The following is a 17,410-nucleotide window of genomic DNA, read 5'->3' on the forward strand; positions in this document are numbered from 1 at the left end:
TGTGTGGCGCTATTTCTGAGACCTCTGTTCTGTTCCATGTGTCTATATATCTGTTTTGGTACCAGTACCATGCTGTTTTGGTTACTGTAGCCTTGTAGTATAGTTTGAAGTCAGGTAGCATGATGCCTCCAGCTTTGTTCTTTTTGCTTAGGATTGTCTTGGCTATACAGGCTCTTTTTTGGTTCCATATGAAATTTGAAGTAGTTTTTTCTAATTCTGTGAAGAAGGTCAATGGTAGCTTGATGGGGATAGCATTGAATCTGTAAATTACTTTAGGTAGTATGGTCATTTTCACGATACTGATTCTTTGTATCCATGAGCATGGAATGTTTTTCTATTTGTTTTTGTCCTCTCTTAACGTTGAGAAGTGGTTTGTAGTTCTCCTTGAAGAGGTCCTTCACATCCCTTGTAAGTTGGATTCCTAGGTATTCTCTTTGTAGCAATTGTGAATGGGAGTTCACTCATGATTTGGCTCTCTGTTTCTCTATTATTGGTGTATAGGAATGCTTGTGATTTTTGCAGATTGATTTTGTATCCTGAGACTTTGCTGAAGTTGCTGATCAGCTTAAGGAGATTTTGGGCTGAGACGATGAGGTTTTCTAAATATACAGTCATGTCATCTGCAAACAGAAACCATTTGACTACCTCTCTTCCTATTCAAATACCCTTTATTTCTTTCTCTTGCCTGATTTTCCTGGCCAGAACTTCCAATACTGTGTTGAATAGGAGTGGTGAGAGAGGGCATCCTTATCTTGTGCCGGTTTTCAAAGGAATGCTTCCAGTTTTTTTCCCATTCAGTATTATATTGGCTGTGGGTTTGTCATAAATAGCTCTTATTATTTTGAGATACATTCCATCAGTACCTAGTTTATTGAGAGTTTTTAGCATGAAGGAGTGTTGAATTTTATCAAAGGACTTTTCTGCATCTATTGAGATAATCATGTGTTTTTGGTCATTGGTTTTGTTTATGTGATAGATTATGTTTATTGATTTATGTATGTTGAACCAGCCTTGCATCCCAGGGATGAAGTCGACTTGATCGTGGTGGATAAGCTTTTTGATGTGCTGCTAGATTCAGTATTTTATTGAGGATTTTCACATCGATGTTCATCAGGGATATTGGCCTGAAATTTTCTTTTTTTGTTGTGTCTCTGCCAGGTTTTTGGTATTAGGATGATGCTGGCTTCATAAAATGAGTTACGGAGGAATCCTTCTTTTTCTATTGTTTGGAGTAGTTTCAGAAGGAATGATACCAGCTCCTCTTTGTACCTCTTGTAGAATTTGACTTTAAATCCGTCTGGTCCTGGGCTTTTTTTGATTGGTGGGCTTTTTTTGATTGGTAGGCTTTTAATTACTGCCTCAATTTCAGAACTTGTTATTGGTCTATTCAGGGATTCAACTTCTTCCTGGTTTAGTCTTGGGAGGGTATATGTGTCCAGGAATTTATCCATTTCTTCTAGGTTTTCTAGTTTATTTGCATACAGGTGTGTATAGTATTCTCTGATGGTAGTTTATATTTCTGTGGGATCAGTGGTGATATTCCCTTTATTATTTTTTATTGTGTCTATTTGATTATTCTCTCTTTTCTTCTTTACTAATCTGGATAGCGGTCTATTTTGTTAATCTTTTCAAAGAACCAGCTCCTGGATTGATTAATTTTTTAAAGGATTTTTTGTGTCTCTATCTCCTTCAGTTCTGCTCTGATCTTAGTTATTTCTTGTCTTCTGCTAACTTTTGAATTTGTTTGCTCTTGCTTCTCTAGTTCTTTTAATTGTGGTGTTGGGGTGTTGATTTTAGATCTTTCCTGCTTTCTCCTGTGGGCATTTAGTGCTATAAATTTCCCTCTAAACACCGCTTTAGCTGTGTCCCAGAGATTCTGGTATGTTGTGTGTTTGTTCTCGCTGGTTTCAAATAACTTACTTCTTTTTTTTTTTTTTTTTTTTTTTTTTTTGAGACAGAGTCTTGCTCTGTCACCCAGGCTGGAGTGCAGTGGCACAATCTGGGCTTACTGCAAACTCCACCTCCCGGATTCAAGCGATGCTCCTGCCTCAGCCTCCTGAGTAGCTGGGATTACAGGTGTGTGCCACCATGCCCAGTTAATTTTTGTATTTTTAGTAGAGACGGGGTTTCACCATGTTTGTCAGGCTGGTCTCGAGCTCCTGACCTCGTGATCCTCCTGGCTTGGCCTCCCAAAGTGTTGGGATTACAGCCGTGAGCCACCACACCCAGCCTTGAGTGAGTTTCTTAATCTTGAGTTCTAATTGATTGCACTGTGGTCTGAGAGACTGTTTGTTTTGATTTCTGTTCTTTTGCATTTGCTGAGGAGTGTTTTACTTCCAATTATGTGGTCAGTTTTAGAATAAGTGCTATGTGGTGCTGAGAAGAATGTATATTCTGTTGATTTGGAGTGCAGAGTTCTGTGGATGTCTGTTAGGTCCGCTTGGTCTGGAGCTGAGTTCAAGTCCTGAGTATCCTTGTTAATTTTCTGTCTCGTGTTGATCTGTCTAATATTGACAGTGGGGTGTGGGAATCTAAGTCTCTTTGTAGATCTGTAAACTTGCTTTATGCGTCTGGGTTCTCCTGGGTGCATATATAGTTAGGATAGTTAGCTCTTCTCCCTTTACCATTATGTAATGCCCCTCTTTGTCTTTTTTTTATCTTTGTTGATTTAAAGTCTGTTTTATCAGAGACTAGGATTGCAACCCCTGCCTTTTTTTGCTTTCCATTTGCATGGTAAATATTCCTCCATCCCTTTATTTTGAGCGAATGTGTATCTTTGCACATGAGGTGGGTCTCCTGAATACAGCACACTGGTGGGTCTTGACTGTTTACCCAGTTTGCCAGTCTGTGTATTTTAATTGGGGCATTTAGCCTGTTTACATTCAAGGTTAACATTGTTATGTGTGAATTTGATCCTGTCACTATGATGCTAGCTGGTTATTTTGCCCATTAGTTGATGCAGTTTCTTCATAGTATCGATGGTCTTTACAATTTGGTATGTTTTTGCAGTGGCTGGTACCAGTTATTCCTTTCCATTTTTAGTGCTTCCTTCAGGAGCTCTTGTAAGGCAGGCCTGGTGGTGACAGAATCTCTCAGCATTTGCTTGTCTGTATGGATTTTATTTCTCCTTTGCTTATGAAGCTTAGTTTGGCTGGATATGAAATTCTGGGTTGAAATTCTTTTAAGAATGTTGAGGCTGGGCGCAGTGGCTCACGCCTGTAATCCCAGCACTTCGGGAGGCCGAGGCAGGCGTATCATGAGATCAGGACATCAAGACCATCCTGGCTAACACGGTGAAACCCCGTCTCTACTAAAAATACAAAAAATTAGCCGGGCATGGTGGTGGGTGCCTGTAGTCCCAGCTACTCGGGAGGCTGAGGCAGGAGAATGGCGTGAACCTGGGGGGTGGAGCTTGATCTCCTGACCTCGTGATCCACCCGTCTCGGCCTCCCAAAGTGCTGGGATTACAGGCGTGAGCCACCGTGCCCGGCCTGTTCGTTCCTTTTCATTCTTTTTTCTCTAATCTTGTCTTCATGCTTTATTTCATTAAGTTGATCTTCAATCTCTGATATCCTTTCTTCTGCTTGATCGATTTAGTTATTTGTACTTGCGTATGCTTCACGAAGTTCTCATGCTTGTTTTGCAGCTCCATCAGGTCATTTATGTTCTTCTCTAAACTGGTTATTCTAGTTAGCAATTCCTCTAACCTTTTTACAAGATTCTTAGCTTCCTTACATTGAGTTAGAACATGCACCTTTAGTTCAGAGGAGTTTGTTATTACCCACCTTTTGAAGCCTACTTCTGTCAGTTCGTCAAAGTCATTCTCCGTCCAGTTTTGTTCCCTTGCTGGTGAGGAGTTGTGATCCTTTGGAGGAGAAGAGACATTCTGGTTTTTGGAATTTTCAGCCTTTTTGTGCTGGTTTTTCCTCATCTTCATGGATTTATCTACCTTTGGTCTTTGATATTGGTGACCTTCAGATGGGGTTTTTGTGTGGATGTCCTTTTTGTTGATGTTGATGCTATTCCTTTCTGTTTGTTAGTTTTCCTTCTAACAGGCCACTCTGCTGCAAGTCTGCTGGAGTTTGCTGGAGGTCCACTCTAGACCCTATTTGCTTGGATATCACCAGTGGAGGCTGCAGAACAGCAAAGATGGCTGCCTTTTCCTTCCTCTGGAAGCTTTGTCCCAGAGGGGCACCCACCAGATGCCAGCTGGAGCTCTCCTGTATGAGGTGTCTGTCCACCCCTGCTAGGCGATGTCTCCCAGCCAGGAGGCATGGAGGTCAGGGACCCACTTGAGGAGGCAGTCTGTCTCTTAGCAGGGCTTGAGTACTGTGCTGGGAGATCTGCTGCTCTCTTCAGAGCCAGCAGGAAGGAACATTTAAGTCTGCTGAAGCTACACCCACAGCTGTCCCTTCCTCCATGTACTCTGTCCCAGGGAGATGGGAGTTTGATCTATAAGCCCCTGCCTAGGGCTGCTGCCTTTCTTTCAGAGATGCCTACCCAGAGAGGAGGAATCTAGAGAGGCAGTCTGGCTACAGCAGTTTTCTGGAACTGTGGCGGGCTCAGTCCAGTTCGGACTTCCTGGTGGCTTTGTTTATACTGTGAGGGGAAAACCGTCTACTCAAGCCTCAGCAATGGCGGACACCCCTCCCCCACCAAGCTCGAGCATCCCAGGTCGACTTCAGACTGCTGTACTAGCAGCATGAATTTCAAGCCAGTGGATCTTAGCTTGCTGGGCTCTGTGGGGGTGGGATCTGGAACTAGACCACGTGGCTCCCTGACTTTAGCCCTGTTTCCAGGGGAGTGAATGGTTGTGTCTCACTGGCATTCCAGGTGCTACTGGTGTATGAAAAAACTCCTGCAGCTAGCTCGATGTCTGCCCAAATGGCCGCCCAGTTTTGTGCTTGAAACCTAGCGCCCTGGTGGTGTAGATTCCTGAAGGAATCTCCTGGTCTGAGGGTTGTGAAGACCATGGGAAAAGCATAGTATCTGGGCTGGAATGCACCGTCCCTCAAGGCACAGTCCCTTGTGTCTTCCCTTGGCTAGGGGAGGGAGTTCCGTGACCCCTTGTCTTCCAGGGTAAGGCAACGCCCACCTTGTTTTGGCTCGCCCTCCATGGGCTGCACCCACTGTCTAACCAGCCCCAATGAGATGAGCTGGGTACTTCAGTTGGAAATGCAGAAATCACCTGCCTTCTGCATTGATCTTGCTGGGAGCTGCAGACTGGAGCTGTCCGTGTTTGGCCATCTTGCCAGCCACTTCAGGGTGTTTCTTTTCTACTGCATCATCAGGCTGCAAATTTTCTGAACTTTTATACTCTGTTTTTCTTTTAAAATGAAATGCTTTTAACAGCACCCAAGTCACCTTTTGAATGCTTTGGTGCTTAGAAATTTCTTCCGTCAGAGACACTAAATCATCTCTCTCAAGTTCAAAGTTCTACAGATCTCTAGGGCTGGGGCAAAATGCTGCCAGTCTCTTTGCTAAAACATAACAAGAGTCACCTTTGCTCTAGTTCCCAAAAAGTTCCTCATCTCCATCTGAGACCACCTCAGCCTGGACCTTATTGTTCATATCACTATCAGCATTTTTGTGAAAGCCTTTCAACAAGTCTGTAGGAGGTTCCAAACTTTCCCACATTTTCCTGTCTTCTTCTGAGCCCTCCAAAGTGTTCCAGCCTCTGCCTGTTACCCATTTCCAAAGTCGCTTCCACATTTTTGGGTGTCTTTTCAGCAACACCCCACTCCTGGTACCAACTTACTGTATTAGTTCGTTTTCATGCTGTGGATAAAGACATATCTGAAACTGGGAAGAAAAAGAGGTTTAATTGAACTTACAGTTCCACTGGGGAAATGATTCTGGGGAAGCCTCAAAATCATGGCGGGAGGCAAAAGGCACTTCTCACATGGTGGTGGCAAGTAAAAATGAGGAAGAAGCAAAAGCAGAACCCCCCAATAAACCCATCAGATCTCATGAGACTTACTATCATGAGAACAGTATGGCAGGAATGGCCCCCATGATTCAGATTATCTCCCACCAGGTCCCTCCTACAACACATGGGAATTGTGGGAATACAATTCTGGATGAGATTTGTGTGGAGACATAGAGCCAAACCATATCAATAACCCTTTATAATGTACGAGGCAGAGTAATAATCCCATTTTCCTGGTGAAGAGTATGACTAATGTTTAGTACTTCCAAACCCAGTGCTTTGCCTTTCCATTCTGTCACACTAAAGACTTCGTTCGTACATGAAAATCTTTTGAACACACTTAGCAAAAGGCTTTGAGTTAGTTACGCATCCTACTTCTCTGATAGCCTAATTTGCAATGAAAAAGCAGATACTTCATTATTATTAGTTGGGATCACAGATCTTTGACCAGTTGAGGGTCCTGGTAGGGTGAGCTCTCTTGGATCACCTGGGCCCTTAGAAATCTGATGGTGCTCAGCTGGGCGCGGTGGCTCATGCCTGTAATCCCAGCCATTTGGGAGGCCGAGGTGGGTGAATCACTCGAGGTCAGGAGTTCGAGACCAGCCTGACCAACATGGTGAAACCCTGTCTCTACTAAAAATAAAAAAATTAGCTGGGTGTGGAGATGCGTGCCTGTAATCCCAGCTACTCAGGAGGCTGAGGCAGGAGAATCGCTTGAACCCAGGAGGAGGTGGAGGTTGCAGTGAGCCGAGATCGTGCCACTGGACTCCAGCATGGGTGACAGAGTGAAACTCTATTTAAAAAAAAAAAAGGAAAGAAATGTGATGGTGTTCAGAACTGGTAAGGGGCTCAGGCCCCAGTGGCTCCTAGGACTGGCTTGGGGTCAGCAGAGAGCATGAGGCTGGAACAGACAGAGGGGCAGCTTCCCAGCATTATAAACATGCTGCCTGCGGCCCTGTCATTGTCCTGCTTAACCCTCTCAACCACGGTGGTGGTGGTTATGACAGTTATGATCATTGGAGCAGTGATAATAACCATTTGCGGCTGATGTGGTGGCTCATGCCTGTAATCCCAGTGCTTTGGGAGGCTGAGGCTGGAGGATCACTTGATTTTGAGACCAGCCTGGCCAACATTGCAAAACTCTGTCTCTACAAACAAAACAAAACAAAACAAAACAAAACAAACAAAAAAACCAGGTGTGGTGGCACACATCTGTAGTCCCAGCTACTTGGGAGGCTGAGGTGGGAGGATTACCTGAGCCCAGGAGGTTGAGGCTGCAGTCAGCTGTGATCAGACCACTGCACTCCAGCCTGGGTGATGGTGAGACCTCATCTCTAAAAACAATAACCATAATAAATGATAACCATTTGGTTAACAGTAACCATTTGAGAGTTTTTAAGGTGTGGGCATGGTGTTAAACATGCAACATAGTCACATACTCGTTCTCATGTAATTCTCACGACCCTATGAAAAGTCGTCGTTCTCTTTTCCAGATGAGAAAGCAGACTATAGTAATTTGTTCAAGATCACCCAGTCAGCAAATGGCAGGGTTGGGACTGCAGCGTCTGTGTAGGTAGTCATTTCTCCTCTGTTTTCTCCTTGGCTGCAGGAGACCAGGCACCTGGATGAGATGAAGTCGGCCGTGCGGAAAGGCCACAGCCTCCTGAAGAAGAAAGAGGAGAAACTGAATCAGCTGGAGTCCTCTCTTTGGGAAGAGGTGCAGCCCCATGGCCACACACACAGCCCAGTGGGCCCTGGCCTTCCTCTTCTGTTCTTGGGATTGGGTTGAGTTCTTTGGTCCTGCATTAGGGGGAGCTGGGCCTCTAGGGCCCAGGATTGGGCAGTAGGCTTGTCTACTGGCTGATGAAGGTGGCAGTGGCTTCAGTTCTGGGTTTGTTGAAGATACCTGTGGGTTTGGATACCTGTGCTGAATGGTCCTGAATACACCTGGACCCTCTTGCTAAAGGTGCCTGAGAAGAGGGCCGAGCCCTTACCCTACCCTGGTCCCTAAGGAGAGGTATGACCAGGGCGTCAGGAATGGACACACACGATAGGTTTTCCTGCCTGCCCTGGGACCTTGTGGACTTTCTCCTGGGTGTCTGAGGTTTAGATGTAGCATGGGGGAGGCTTAGGTGGAGTAACACTAAAGGGAGAGCTTACTGGGAAGGGTGGTGGGGGTCTGTGTGGGCCTGATGGCACTGTTGTCTATGTCTCAGGCTTTTGGGACATATGCTGAGCCTTGCTTCCCTCCCACCCTGCTGTGAGGCAGCCCTGTGTGATTTGCTTTGCCCAGGGTGCCTGGTGGAACTCTGGGCCCCAGAGGAGTCTACTTGCCAAGTCCTCAGTTCCCACACATCACAAGGGCAACAGCCTACATACTGCCTTGAATTTGTAGCAGCAAAATTGCTAGGAGAACAAATGGAGATGGCCATGTTTCATGGATTTGTGTAAGAAAACCAGCTTAAAGACAAAACATACAGAAGAACCTCGCTCAGTGACCTAGCCATTTCCTAGAAAGGAAAGAAGAAGGCTAGAAAGCATGTGGGAGAGAAGAGGTCCGTCATAACCGCTAACTCTACCCTGCAGGCCTCAGATGAGGGCACTCTGGGAGGACCCCCCACCAAGAAGACGGTCACCTTCGACCTCAGTGACATGGACAGCCTGAGCAGTGAAAGTTCCGAATCTTGTTCCCTGCCTCACTGTGAGTGGTGGTGGCAGCAGAGGAGTGAGTGGGGGAGATGCAGGGTGAGGACCGTGGTATCCATGGAATGGGAGGAACTTGAGGAACAGAGGAAGAACCCCCTTCCCTGCAGAGGGAGGCCTCTGTGAGCTGGTGTCTGGACCAGGTGCTCAGTCAATGCTGGGAAGGAATCAGACCATCTAGGTTTGCCAGCACATGGGGCTGAAAGGTCAGGGAAGCCTTCTGAATGCTGCAGAGCACTCTACAGTGTGACCGCCGGCCCTGCTGACCTTTCTCTTCCAGGGCCTCCTTGGGGAGGCTCTTCTCTCTCGGCTGCTCTGGCCTGTATGTGACAGAAGGGCCCTCTCCCCTTCCTTCTCTCTGGGGTCCTGGGCCCGTCACCCAGGGCCTTACCCTGGAAACCTGTTTCCCTGCTTCTCACCTGCACTGTCTGGAACACAGAAGCCCTGCCATCCCTGACCCCCTCATAAGGCTAAGGGGCTGTTTGGAGAAGCAGGGAGGGGTGGCCAGTAGGTTGCTGCATGACAGCTGTGTCTGGTAATGGTCCAGGGTCCTGAGCTTGAGTCCCTTCCCACCATGTACCTCTTTTCTTTCAGTTGACTCAACCCCAGGTCTCACCTCCCGCAAGATCCATGGGCTGAGCCACTCCCTCCGGCAAATCAGCAGCCAGCTGAGCAGCGTCCTTAGCATCCTGGACAGCCTCAACCCTCAGTCGCCGCCGCCGCTCCTCGCCTCCACGCCAGCCCAGCTCCCTCCCCGGGCCTCCAAAAGCACCCCCACCCCCACCTACTACGGCTCCCTGGCCAGATTCTCAGCCTTATCATCTGCTACACCCACGTCCATCCAGTGGGCCTGGGATTCAGGGCAGGGGCCCAGGCTCCCCTCCTCTGTGGCTCAAACAGTGGACGACTTCCTGTTGGAGAAGTGGCGCAAGTATTTTCCATGTAAGCCCCACTCTGGGCGGAGCCTTCCCACCCTCCTCCTCCTCCTCCTCTTCCTTCCTTTTGTTCTACCCTCTTTCTCCTGCTCCTTTTTTCCTCTTCCTCTTTTGCATCCCTTTGCCACACCTCTCCTCCCCCAACGTTGCCATAGTCCATTGGTCCATTGACTCTACCTGTGGGTCCCTGGGGAAGGAGACATTGCAGGTGGCCCTGCAGCCAGGAGTTCTGTGGGTCAGGATGGTTTAGATGGAGCCTGGCTGACTGGGGCCTTTCTTACGGATTTTGGAGCTCAGCAGAACCTAAAAGGTCATTGTTGTCATTATCTTAATAGCTACCATCTTGTGCAATGCATTATGGGCCAAGCAGTTTATATATATATATGTTTTCATTTCTATTCTCTGAGGTAGTAATTATTTATCCCCGTTTTACAGATGAGGAAACTGAGTTTCAGAGCGGTTAAGTAGTATGCTCCAGGGTACCCAGTGAGAGAATAACAAACTCAGTTGTGACCCCATGTCTCTGTGACTCCAGGATTCTGCTTGGAACCTCTTGGCTGTGTGGCTAATTCTTGCTTCTGAGCCAGGTGGCCTCCCCGGGTCTCAGCCCTGCTGAGGATTATGAAAAGCCATTAAACACAGGCATTTGAGGGAAAACAAAATATCTTCTTTCTGCCCTAACCCAAATTGAAAAGTAGATTAAGTTTTAAAAATAAAATAAATAGGACTATTCCTGTCTCTCACCTGTCTCTGGCCTCCAGCCCTGAAACTTTTCCTTTTATTGTTTATTCTGGGGAGGCAAGAGGCACTGGTGAGCAGGGTGGTGACCACTGCCCATTTCTGAGCCCTGTCCCTACGCTCTTCCAGCTGGCATCCCGCTGCTCAGCAACAGCCCTGCCCCGCTGGAGAGCAGGCTGGGTTATGTGTCTGCCAGGTGAGCCTCCCTGGGGGCTGGTTGGGGTGGAACGTCATAGCTGTTCCCTGCGCCTCCCTGGGCGGGTGGACCTCTGAGGGGAGCAGGCCTCCTGGTCTTACCCCAAGAAGTCAGGCAGGCCTCTAGTCCACAGAGCTGTCCCCACTTGCCTGGGTCTGAGGCGCCCGTCCGCAACCAGAGGGAAGTCAAGTCCACACCGCCAAGGTCCCAGCGGGGAAGGGCTGGGCTTACCCAGCCAACCCCCTGAGGATGCTGCCCTCTGGCCCCCGTGAGGAGGAGTCAGCCCCTGGTAGGACCCTGCCCCTGCCCCTCCCTCTAGCTCCTCCAGCCCTGGAGTCTGGCCTTTGTCTTTGCCCTTGAGCTCTTGTTTGCTTCCTGTGGCTCCCTTCTTCCCCAAGTCCTGCTGAGCAACATCTGGAGTGAGAGGGACACCCTGTGGAGGAGACAGACGGGCAATTATTTAAACCTGTTATTAATTTTCCATTCGTCTTATTCCTTGCCAAATATATCCCCCTCTCCCTCCCTCAGGCCCCTAACAATGCGTACCCCCCACCAACCCTTTGGCCAACTTGAGAGCTGACGCTGGCCAAGGATTGAGTTGACAGAGGGGAGCACTTTGCTGATGAGATTGGCGGGAGCAGGCAGATGTGGGAGCCCAGAGCCTCATATCAGTAGCACCCAGCAAGGGGGCAGAGGGTATCCACCGCCTTCCCGTTTGGGAACTGTTGGGGGGGGGGGGGGCAGATGTTTTGAAGCTTTGAATTGCTAGGAACCTCAGAGAAGCTGCTCTGCTAGCTGAGAGGAAGAGGGAGGAGGTGGCAGATGTGATGGCCTCTGCACATCCTCTGGCACTTCCATGCCGCCTCTCTCCCCTCCCCCATGCTTTCCTCTTCCTTCCCAGTGAGCAGCTCCGGCTCCTACAGCACTCCCATTCCCAAGTCCCTGAGGCGGGCAGCACCACCTTTCAGGGCATAATTGAGGCCAACCGGAGGTGGCTGGAACGTGTCAAGCATGACCCCAAGTTGTATCCTTTTACTTGGTTCCCAAACTGGGCTGGGCCATGGGGCTCAGGCTCGTGCCCTAAAGGGCTGAGGAGGATCCTGTTCAGCCTTTGACCCTTTCATGGCCCCTGCCTGGCTATGCCCAGTGACTGCAGTTTTCCTTCACCTTGTGGCCAGACCTCTCTTCCCTTCAACACCCAAGCCAACAGCTACTTTGAGCCTCCTGCAGCTGGGCCTCGATGAGCACAACAGAGTGAAGGTGTATCGCTTCTGAGGCCCTGAGCAGGGGCTTGGGGCAGCTCAGCCTCTCCTCCACCCAGACCAAGTGCCTGAGGAGCTGCCTTCCTTCTTCCATCTGAGGAAGCACCCTTCTGCCCCCTTTGACTTGCAGGAGCCACCAGGGACCAGGGGATTGAGTGGGACAGTAAAGCCACACATTCTGTGACTACATAACCTATCTCGGGCTAAAATGTGTGGACTTGTAATGAGCTGCTGTCATTGACATGGCACGCTGATGGTGTGCGGTGGCTGTGGGCATCAGGGCCGGGAGCGCTTTGGGAGGAAGGGAGGTGTTAGAGGAGCTGCCTTTGGAGGCTCAGGGAGCCTTTGGAGCTGCTTGTTTCCTTGGCCCTGCAGCACACTGCTCAGGGCTCCCAAGAAGGTCGTGCATATGGTTCTTAGTTCATCAGGACAGAGACCCCCAGCTTGTGTGTACCCTCGGACCCGGTTTCTCTCTGCCCCTATCTATCTCCAATACCTCAGCCTCAGATCAGACCCTTTCTTTTTTGTCTTTCTTTTCTTTCTTAATTTTTAAATGCCATTTTTTCTTGAGCATTCCGAGCACTCTTTTTGACTCTCTCAGGATTGGGCTCAGCTGTCCAGAACCCTGCCAGAGGGTGCTGGGGGCTGTCCCTCTGCAGGCACTGTGTTTTCCTCGGGGGCTGTCTTCAGGAGCACCCCTCCTGCTCCCTGGGGCTCCTCAGGGAGCCATTTCAGCTGGAGTCTCAGGTCTCAACACAGCTTCTCCGGAAGGCCAAAAAAAGATTGGGATGGCTTCTGGTCCTCATGACGGTTTTTTTCCTCCTAGGACATGTTGGATATATTCATGGGCATTGTTTCCATCTCTCTTTTCTACCTGTGTCACCCCTGCCCTGATTCCAAGGCTGCCGCAGGCAGGCAGGCAAGGGGCTAGGCTGGTGCCCAGCCCTGGCAGCAAGGGGTCTTGTGCAGTTGGAGATGCTGCTGTTGTGGCAGAGCGTCCTGCAGCCCCGCTTCCATCAGCTGGCTCTTGGGTGGGGGCTTTGCAGGGGATGCTCTCTGATGTTTGTTCCATTGTTTAAATAAAATGCACCTATTTTTGTTTTTTTGCAAGCTGTGGGGTTGCCCTTGCCTCTCTAACACACAAATTAACTCCCTCCATCCTCCAACTCATTTCTTGGTCATGGAATAAGAAACTAAGATGCAACTGGCTGTTGGTCTCCTCAGATGCCTTTTAGGCATCAACCCACTACATAGAAAACTCCGTTTCATCATGTGGCTCATTCTGTGTGCTTTGGGAATAGCTTATGTGGTGCAGCCAACTCTAGTGATAATCCTGGGTGTTTTCTGCATCAGTTAAATCTCTAAAAGTCCATTTTCTACAAGGCAGTCATGTAAATGTGTCTGCTTCTTTTGGGAGGCCTTTGCCTCCTTCCTGAGAAAGGGAGGAAGGAAAAATGAATATTCATAGAATACTGCCCTATGTGGTATCTGATTTAATCATCACTGCAATGTAGATATTGATGTAGATATTTTCTGTTCCGTTTTTATGGATGAGGAAACTAAGGCTCAGAGAACCTTTACATGCCTGGAGTCCCCAGTAAAGTAGCTGAGCTCCCTGCTTGTGCAGTGCCCCCACACTCCATCCCTGCACCCCCAGAGCACTATCTTCCCTACTACCAGTCCTTGGGAAGTGCTGAATTCACCATCTCTCCCTTTGCCCCTTCACTGCTCTCCCACCTATCAGCTGGACACCCATGGTGCCATTTCCCAAAGGCTGATTGGTGTTTTCCCCACGCAGGCAGAATGCAAGATGAGTCCCCCAAAGTCCCTAAGCTGGCAAAGTTAGCTGGGTTTTTCTGCTCCAGTGGTGTGAGCAGCCTAAATACAGTCTTGGATTCACAGCAACAGAATTGCTAGGAGAACAAACCAAGATGGCCACATGATACGGATTTGTATAAGAAAACCAACCTAACGACAAAACATGCAAAATAACCCAGTTCCGCATCCTAGCCACTTTCTGGGGAGAAGGAAGAAAGGAAAGAAGGGAGGGAAGGAGAAGCAAGCTAACATTTGTTGAGTGCTTTCTTTGTGCCAGATGCTTTTCATGTGTTATTGTTTGTAATCTTAATCTTATGATGTTAGTGTTCTTATTTCATCCATGAGGCAACTTAGGCTCAGAGAGGTGATATCACTATAGCCCAAGGTCATACGCAGTATTTGAACCCAGATCTCTGGAAGTCGAGATCTGTGAACCAGGCTCTGCTGTGTCAGCATCTCCTATCCTCCTCCTGGCACACAGAACAGTCCTGGCCACCTTGGTCTGAAGACCTGGGTTGCAGGAAGCGGGTGGCTTCTAGCTGGGGGAAACCTTCTTGGGTTAGGGTTTACAAAGGGACTTTTTCAGAAGATTCCAAAATTGTCCCATCCCTCCTCTCATGGGTTTTAGCATCTAGCTGGGGAGACTAGAATCACAGACGTTTGGAGCTGAAAGGGGCCACTGAGTCCGTTTGGACTGCTGTGACAAAATGCCATCAACCAGGTAGCTTTTAAACAACAACCATTTATTTCTCACAGTTCCGGAGGCTGAAAATCCAAGATCAAGGTGTTGAGAAATTTGGTGTCTGGTGAGTGGTTTCTAGTTCCTAGAGGGCCGCTTCTGCGTCCTCGCCTAGTAGAAGTGTAGGACTCTTGGCTCCTTCAACCCCTTCTGAGGGCACCAATCCCCGTCATGAGGGCTGCGCCTTCACGGCCGAATCGCCTCCCCAAAGGCCCCGCCTCCTCATATCATCACACTGGGGAGTGGGTTTCCTGATAGGAATTGGGGTCCATAGTGGGGCCTTATAGATTACTTGTTCAGTCCATTCAGGTTTTGCAGTAGAGGAGACTGCCTAGAGAGGCTACATGAGGTGCCCCAAGTTGCAGCCACAGTGGCAGAGGTGGGAATAGAACCAGTGTCCTAACTTCCTGGCCTGGGGCTTCAGAAAAGAGTTTTTTTTTTTTTAAAGGATATTCTTAGTAGACTATATGTTCACATGACTTGATATTCAAATGGTACAAAAGTCACTCCATGAGTTATCTAGTGCTCCCTCTTGAAGGTAAAAAATACTACCAGTTCCTTCTGGAGATTTTATGCAAATAAAAAGGAGGGACGCTTAGATTCTCTTCCCCATTACTGGTGGAGTATGGGTCACTCCTAATGTAGGATTGGACGATTGCCCGAAGCTGTCGTGAGTGGTTGATTGACGGTTTTCTTAAGGGAACAATGCTGGGAATGATGACAGACGCCCCCCACTGACCCCTCCCACCTCCCTGCCCCTCCAGTAAACTCCCACACAAAATAGCAGTATGAGGTGTGGGGAAATAATCTTGGCCTCCGTCCTGGGTTTAGGCTGTTATCTGAACAAGTCCTGTCGGTGCAGGCTGTCACCTGAACAAGTCCTTTCTGTTCCTGTGTCTTCCCTGGTCACAAGCTCAGCCTGAACCCACACTCTGGGAATGAAGCAGGGTAGCAGCCTCTGCTTCAGCAACTCTTGTGGCCTCATCCAGAGGGCTGCTGGGGGGCCAAGACAGGGCTCCGGTGGGGAGGGGTGCTGAGAGGGGATTGCTGATCCCACCACCAGCTTTGCTGGGGGAGGTGGGGAATTGATGGTTAAAAAATGGAGTTCCTGCTATCAGCCATGTCCTGATGAATCGGAAAGTCCCCTTCTCCTTTCTTGCATCTCCTGCCTGCTTCCCCTGCCTGCCCTCCCATGACATGTGCCCTCTCCAGCAGGTGTGTCACGCAGCACCCCGAGGGAAGGGCAGTGTAACTCTCTTTTCCATGATGGACTACCACAGCCAGAGGAAGACAGGCCTTCCCTTCTTTTCTAGTCTTTTTAGTTTGAAAACAATGCACTCTTATTTTCCCCTTCCAAGAAGCTGGTGGTTCACATGGGCCAGCACACACATTACCAAAGACCTAGTTTGTTTCTAGTAAATGAGTCCATTGAAATGGGAGCCTTGGTCGGGCACAGTGGCTCACGCCTGTAATCCCATCACTTCAGGAGGCCGAGGTGGGTGGATTGAGATCAAGACTATCCTGGCCAACATGGTGAAACCCCGTCTCTACTAAAAATACAAAAATTAGCTGGACCTGGTGGCACACTCCTGTAGTCCCAGCTACTCAGGAGGCTGAGGCAGGAGAATCGCTTGAACCTGGGAGGTGGAGGCAGCAGTGAGCTGAGATCGCGCCACTGCACTCCAGCCTGGGCAACAGAGTGAGACTGTGTCTCCAAAAAAAAAAAAAAAAAAAAAAAAAGAAGAAATGGGAGCCTTAATTTATTTGAGACATATCACAGCCACCCTGAAAGAAGGAGAGGTGCTGGTGCCCTGCTGTGATAAGCACTGCTCACATCACACTAGGGTTGAGGAGATGGCAGACATTTGTAAATATGAGTCTTTGTCATTTAGAATCTGCCACCATTTTCTATCAGGTGGGAGGCGAGGAAATGACCACAGACGCACGCACACACCCCATAGCATGCTTAGCTCCGTTGTGGGTTAGAAAGTCCATGTCTTACATGGAGTAGAACCCCAGCTCTTGGTTTTGGGGTCATATTACACTGTCCCCATCAAACTTTTCACCCTGATTGTTGTCAGTGCTTTCAGAAGATGTAGTGGCATTTCTTCTAGAGAGGGTATAGGAGTCTCCTTCTTGCCCAGCAGCCCTCAAGGTCCTGATTCTCCTTCCCCACCAGGCCCCACGAAGGCACACTCCCTGGAGAGTTCAGTAGTTCCTTCTCTCCCTTTCCAGGGTCTCTGAGGCTAGGGTGACTGTTGAGAGGCTCCCAGCTGTGCTCTCTCTGACCCTCAGGCTTGGATTGGGATCCCAGCCCTCCTTGAAATAGAGCAAAAGGTGATGGGTAGTGCTCCTTGAAATAGAGCAAAGGGTGATGGGTAGCGCTCCTTGAAATAGAGCAAAGGGTGATGGGTAGTGCTCCTTGAAATAGAGCAAAGGGTGATGGGTAGCACTCCTTGAAATAGAGCAAAGGGTGATGGGTAGAGCTCCTTGAAATAGAGCAAAGGCTGATGGGTAGCAGAGTGTCTGTGGAGGTGCTGGTGCCTGAGAGCATAACAATAGAACAGGCTCCTGCCCATAACCTTTGGGATGGACCCATGGCCTCAGTTTGGAGGCAAGGGTTAGGACAAGATGGCCCCGAAGGAAGGATCGCCTCCCATCTTCCTTGGTTGGGTCAAGTCAGCTGGTTAGTGTCCTCTCCCTTTTGATTTTTCTTGAAGGAACCATACCACTTTCATCCCAATCCATGTCCATTGTTTCCCCCTGGCCCTGACCTCTGATCAGATAGGGGGACTGGGTCTAGGTCATTGGGATGATTGATCTGGAGCTGGGAGAGAGCTGCTGTTTCATTAAGTCATCTCAGCCATAGCCCCCACCCTGGAAACCTTACTGTCTCTCCAGCAGCCTTCTAACTCTTCAGGGAGGGCCCTTTGGTCTGTGATGAAATGGTTTGTGGGTGGGCAGCACAGCCTGGGAGGGGGCTGCCCCCATCTCCAGGAAGCACAGCTCCACTCTCCGCTCTGGCAGGAAGGGGTACAGGTAGTGCTCTGCTAGTTTTAAAAATTCTAGGATGGGAGAGGTCAGTCTGCC

At 48.9% G+C, this 17,410-nt stretch overlaps 1 protein-coding gene across 10 annotated transcripts in view; it reads left to right on the top strand.

The window, feature by feature from the left end:
- CEP164 (centrosomal protein 164) overlaps nucleotides 1–12,873 on the top strand; it is an 86,631-nt gene extending 73,758 nt beyond the window's left edge. For 6 of the 10 annotated variants that reach the window (XM_023208318.1, XM_023208319.1, XM_023208320.1 and 3 more), the window contains 6 exons: nucleotides 7,539–7,646; nucleotides 8,516–8,630; nucleotides 9,227–9,574; nucleotides 10,435–10,501; nucleotides 11,403–11,525; nucleotides 11,680–12,873. In XM_023208318.1, the coding sequence (XP_023064086.1) occupies nucleotides 7,539–7,646; nucleotides 8,516–8,630; nucleotides 9,227–9,574; nucleotides 10,435–10,501; nucleotides 11,403–11,525; nucleotides 11,680–11,776 (858 nt within the window). In that variant the 3' untranslated portion in view covers nucleotides 11,777–12,873. Of the gene's footprint in view, nucleotides 1–7,538; nucleotides 7,647–8,515; nucleotides 8,631–9,226; nucleotides 9,575–10,434; nucleotides 10,502–10,627; nucleotides 10,791–11,402; nucleotides 11,526–11,675 lie in introns of those variants that run through there. The other 4 variants (XM_023208321.1, XM_023208323.1, XM_023208326.1 and 1 more) reach the window with 4 other exon arrangements.
- Nucleotides 12,874–17,410: the final 4,537 nt, after the last annotated feature.

The sequence above is a fragment of the Piliocolobus tephrosceles genome, chromosome 13 (assembly GCF_002776525.5).
Source record: "Piliocolobus tephrosceles isolate RC106 chromosome 13, ASM277652v3, whole genome shotgun sequence".
Taxonomy (NCBI): domain Eukaryota; kingdom Metazoa; phylum Chordata; class Mammalia; order Primates; family Cercopithecidae; genus Piliocolobus; species Piliocolobus tephrosceles.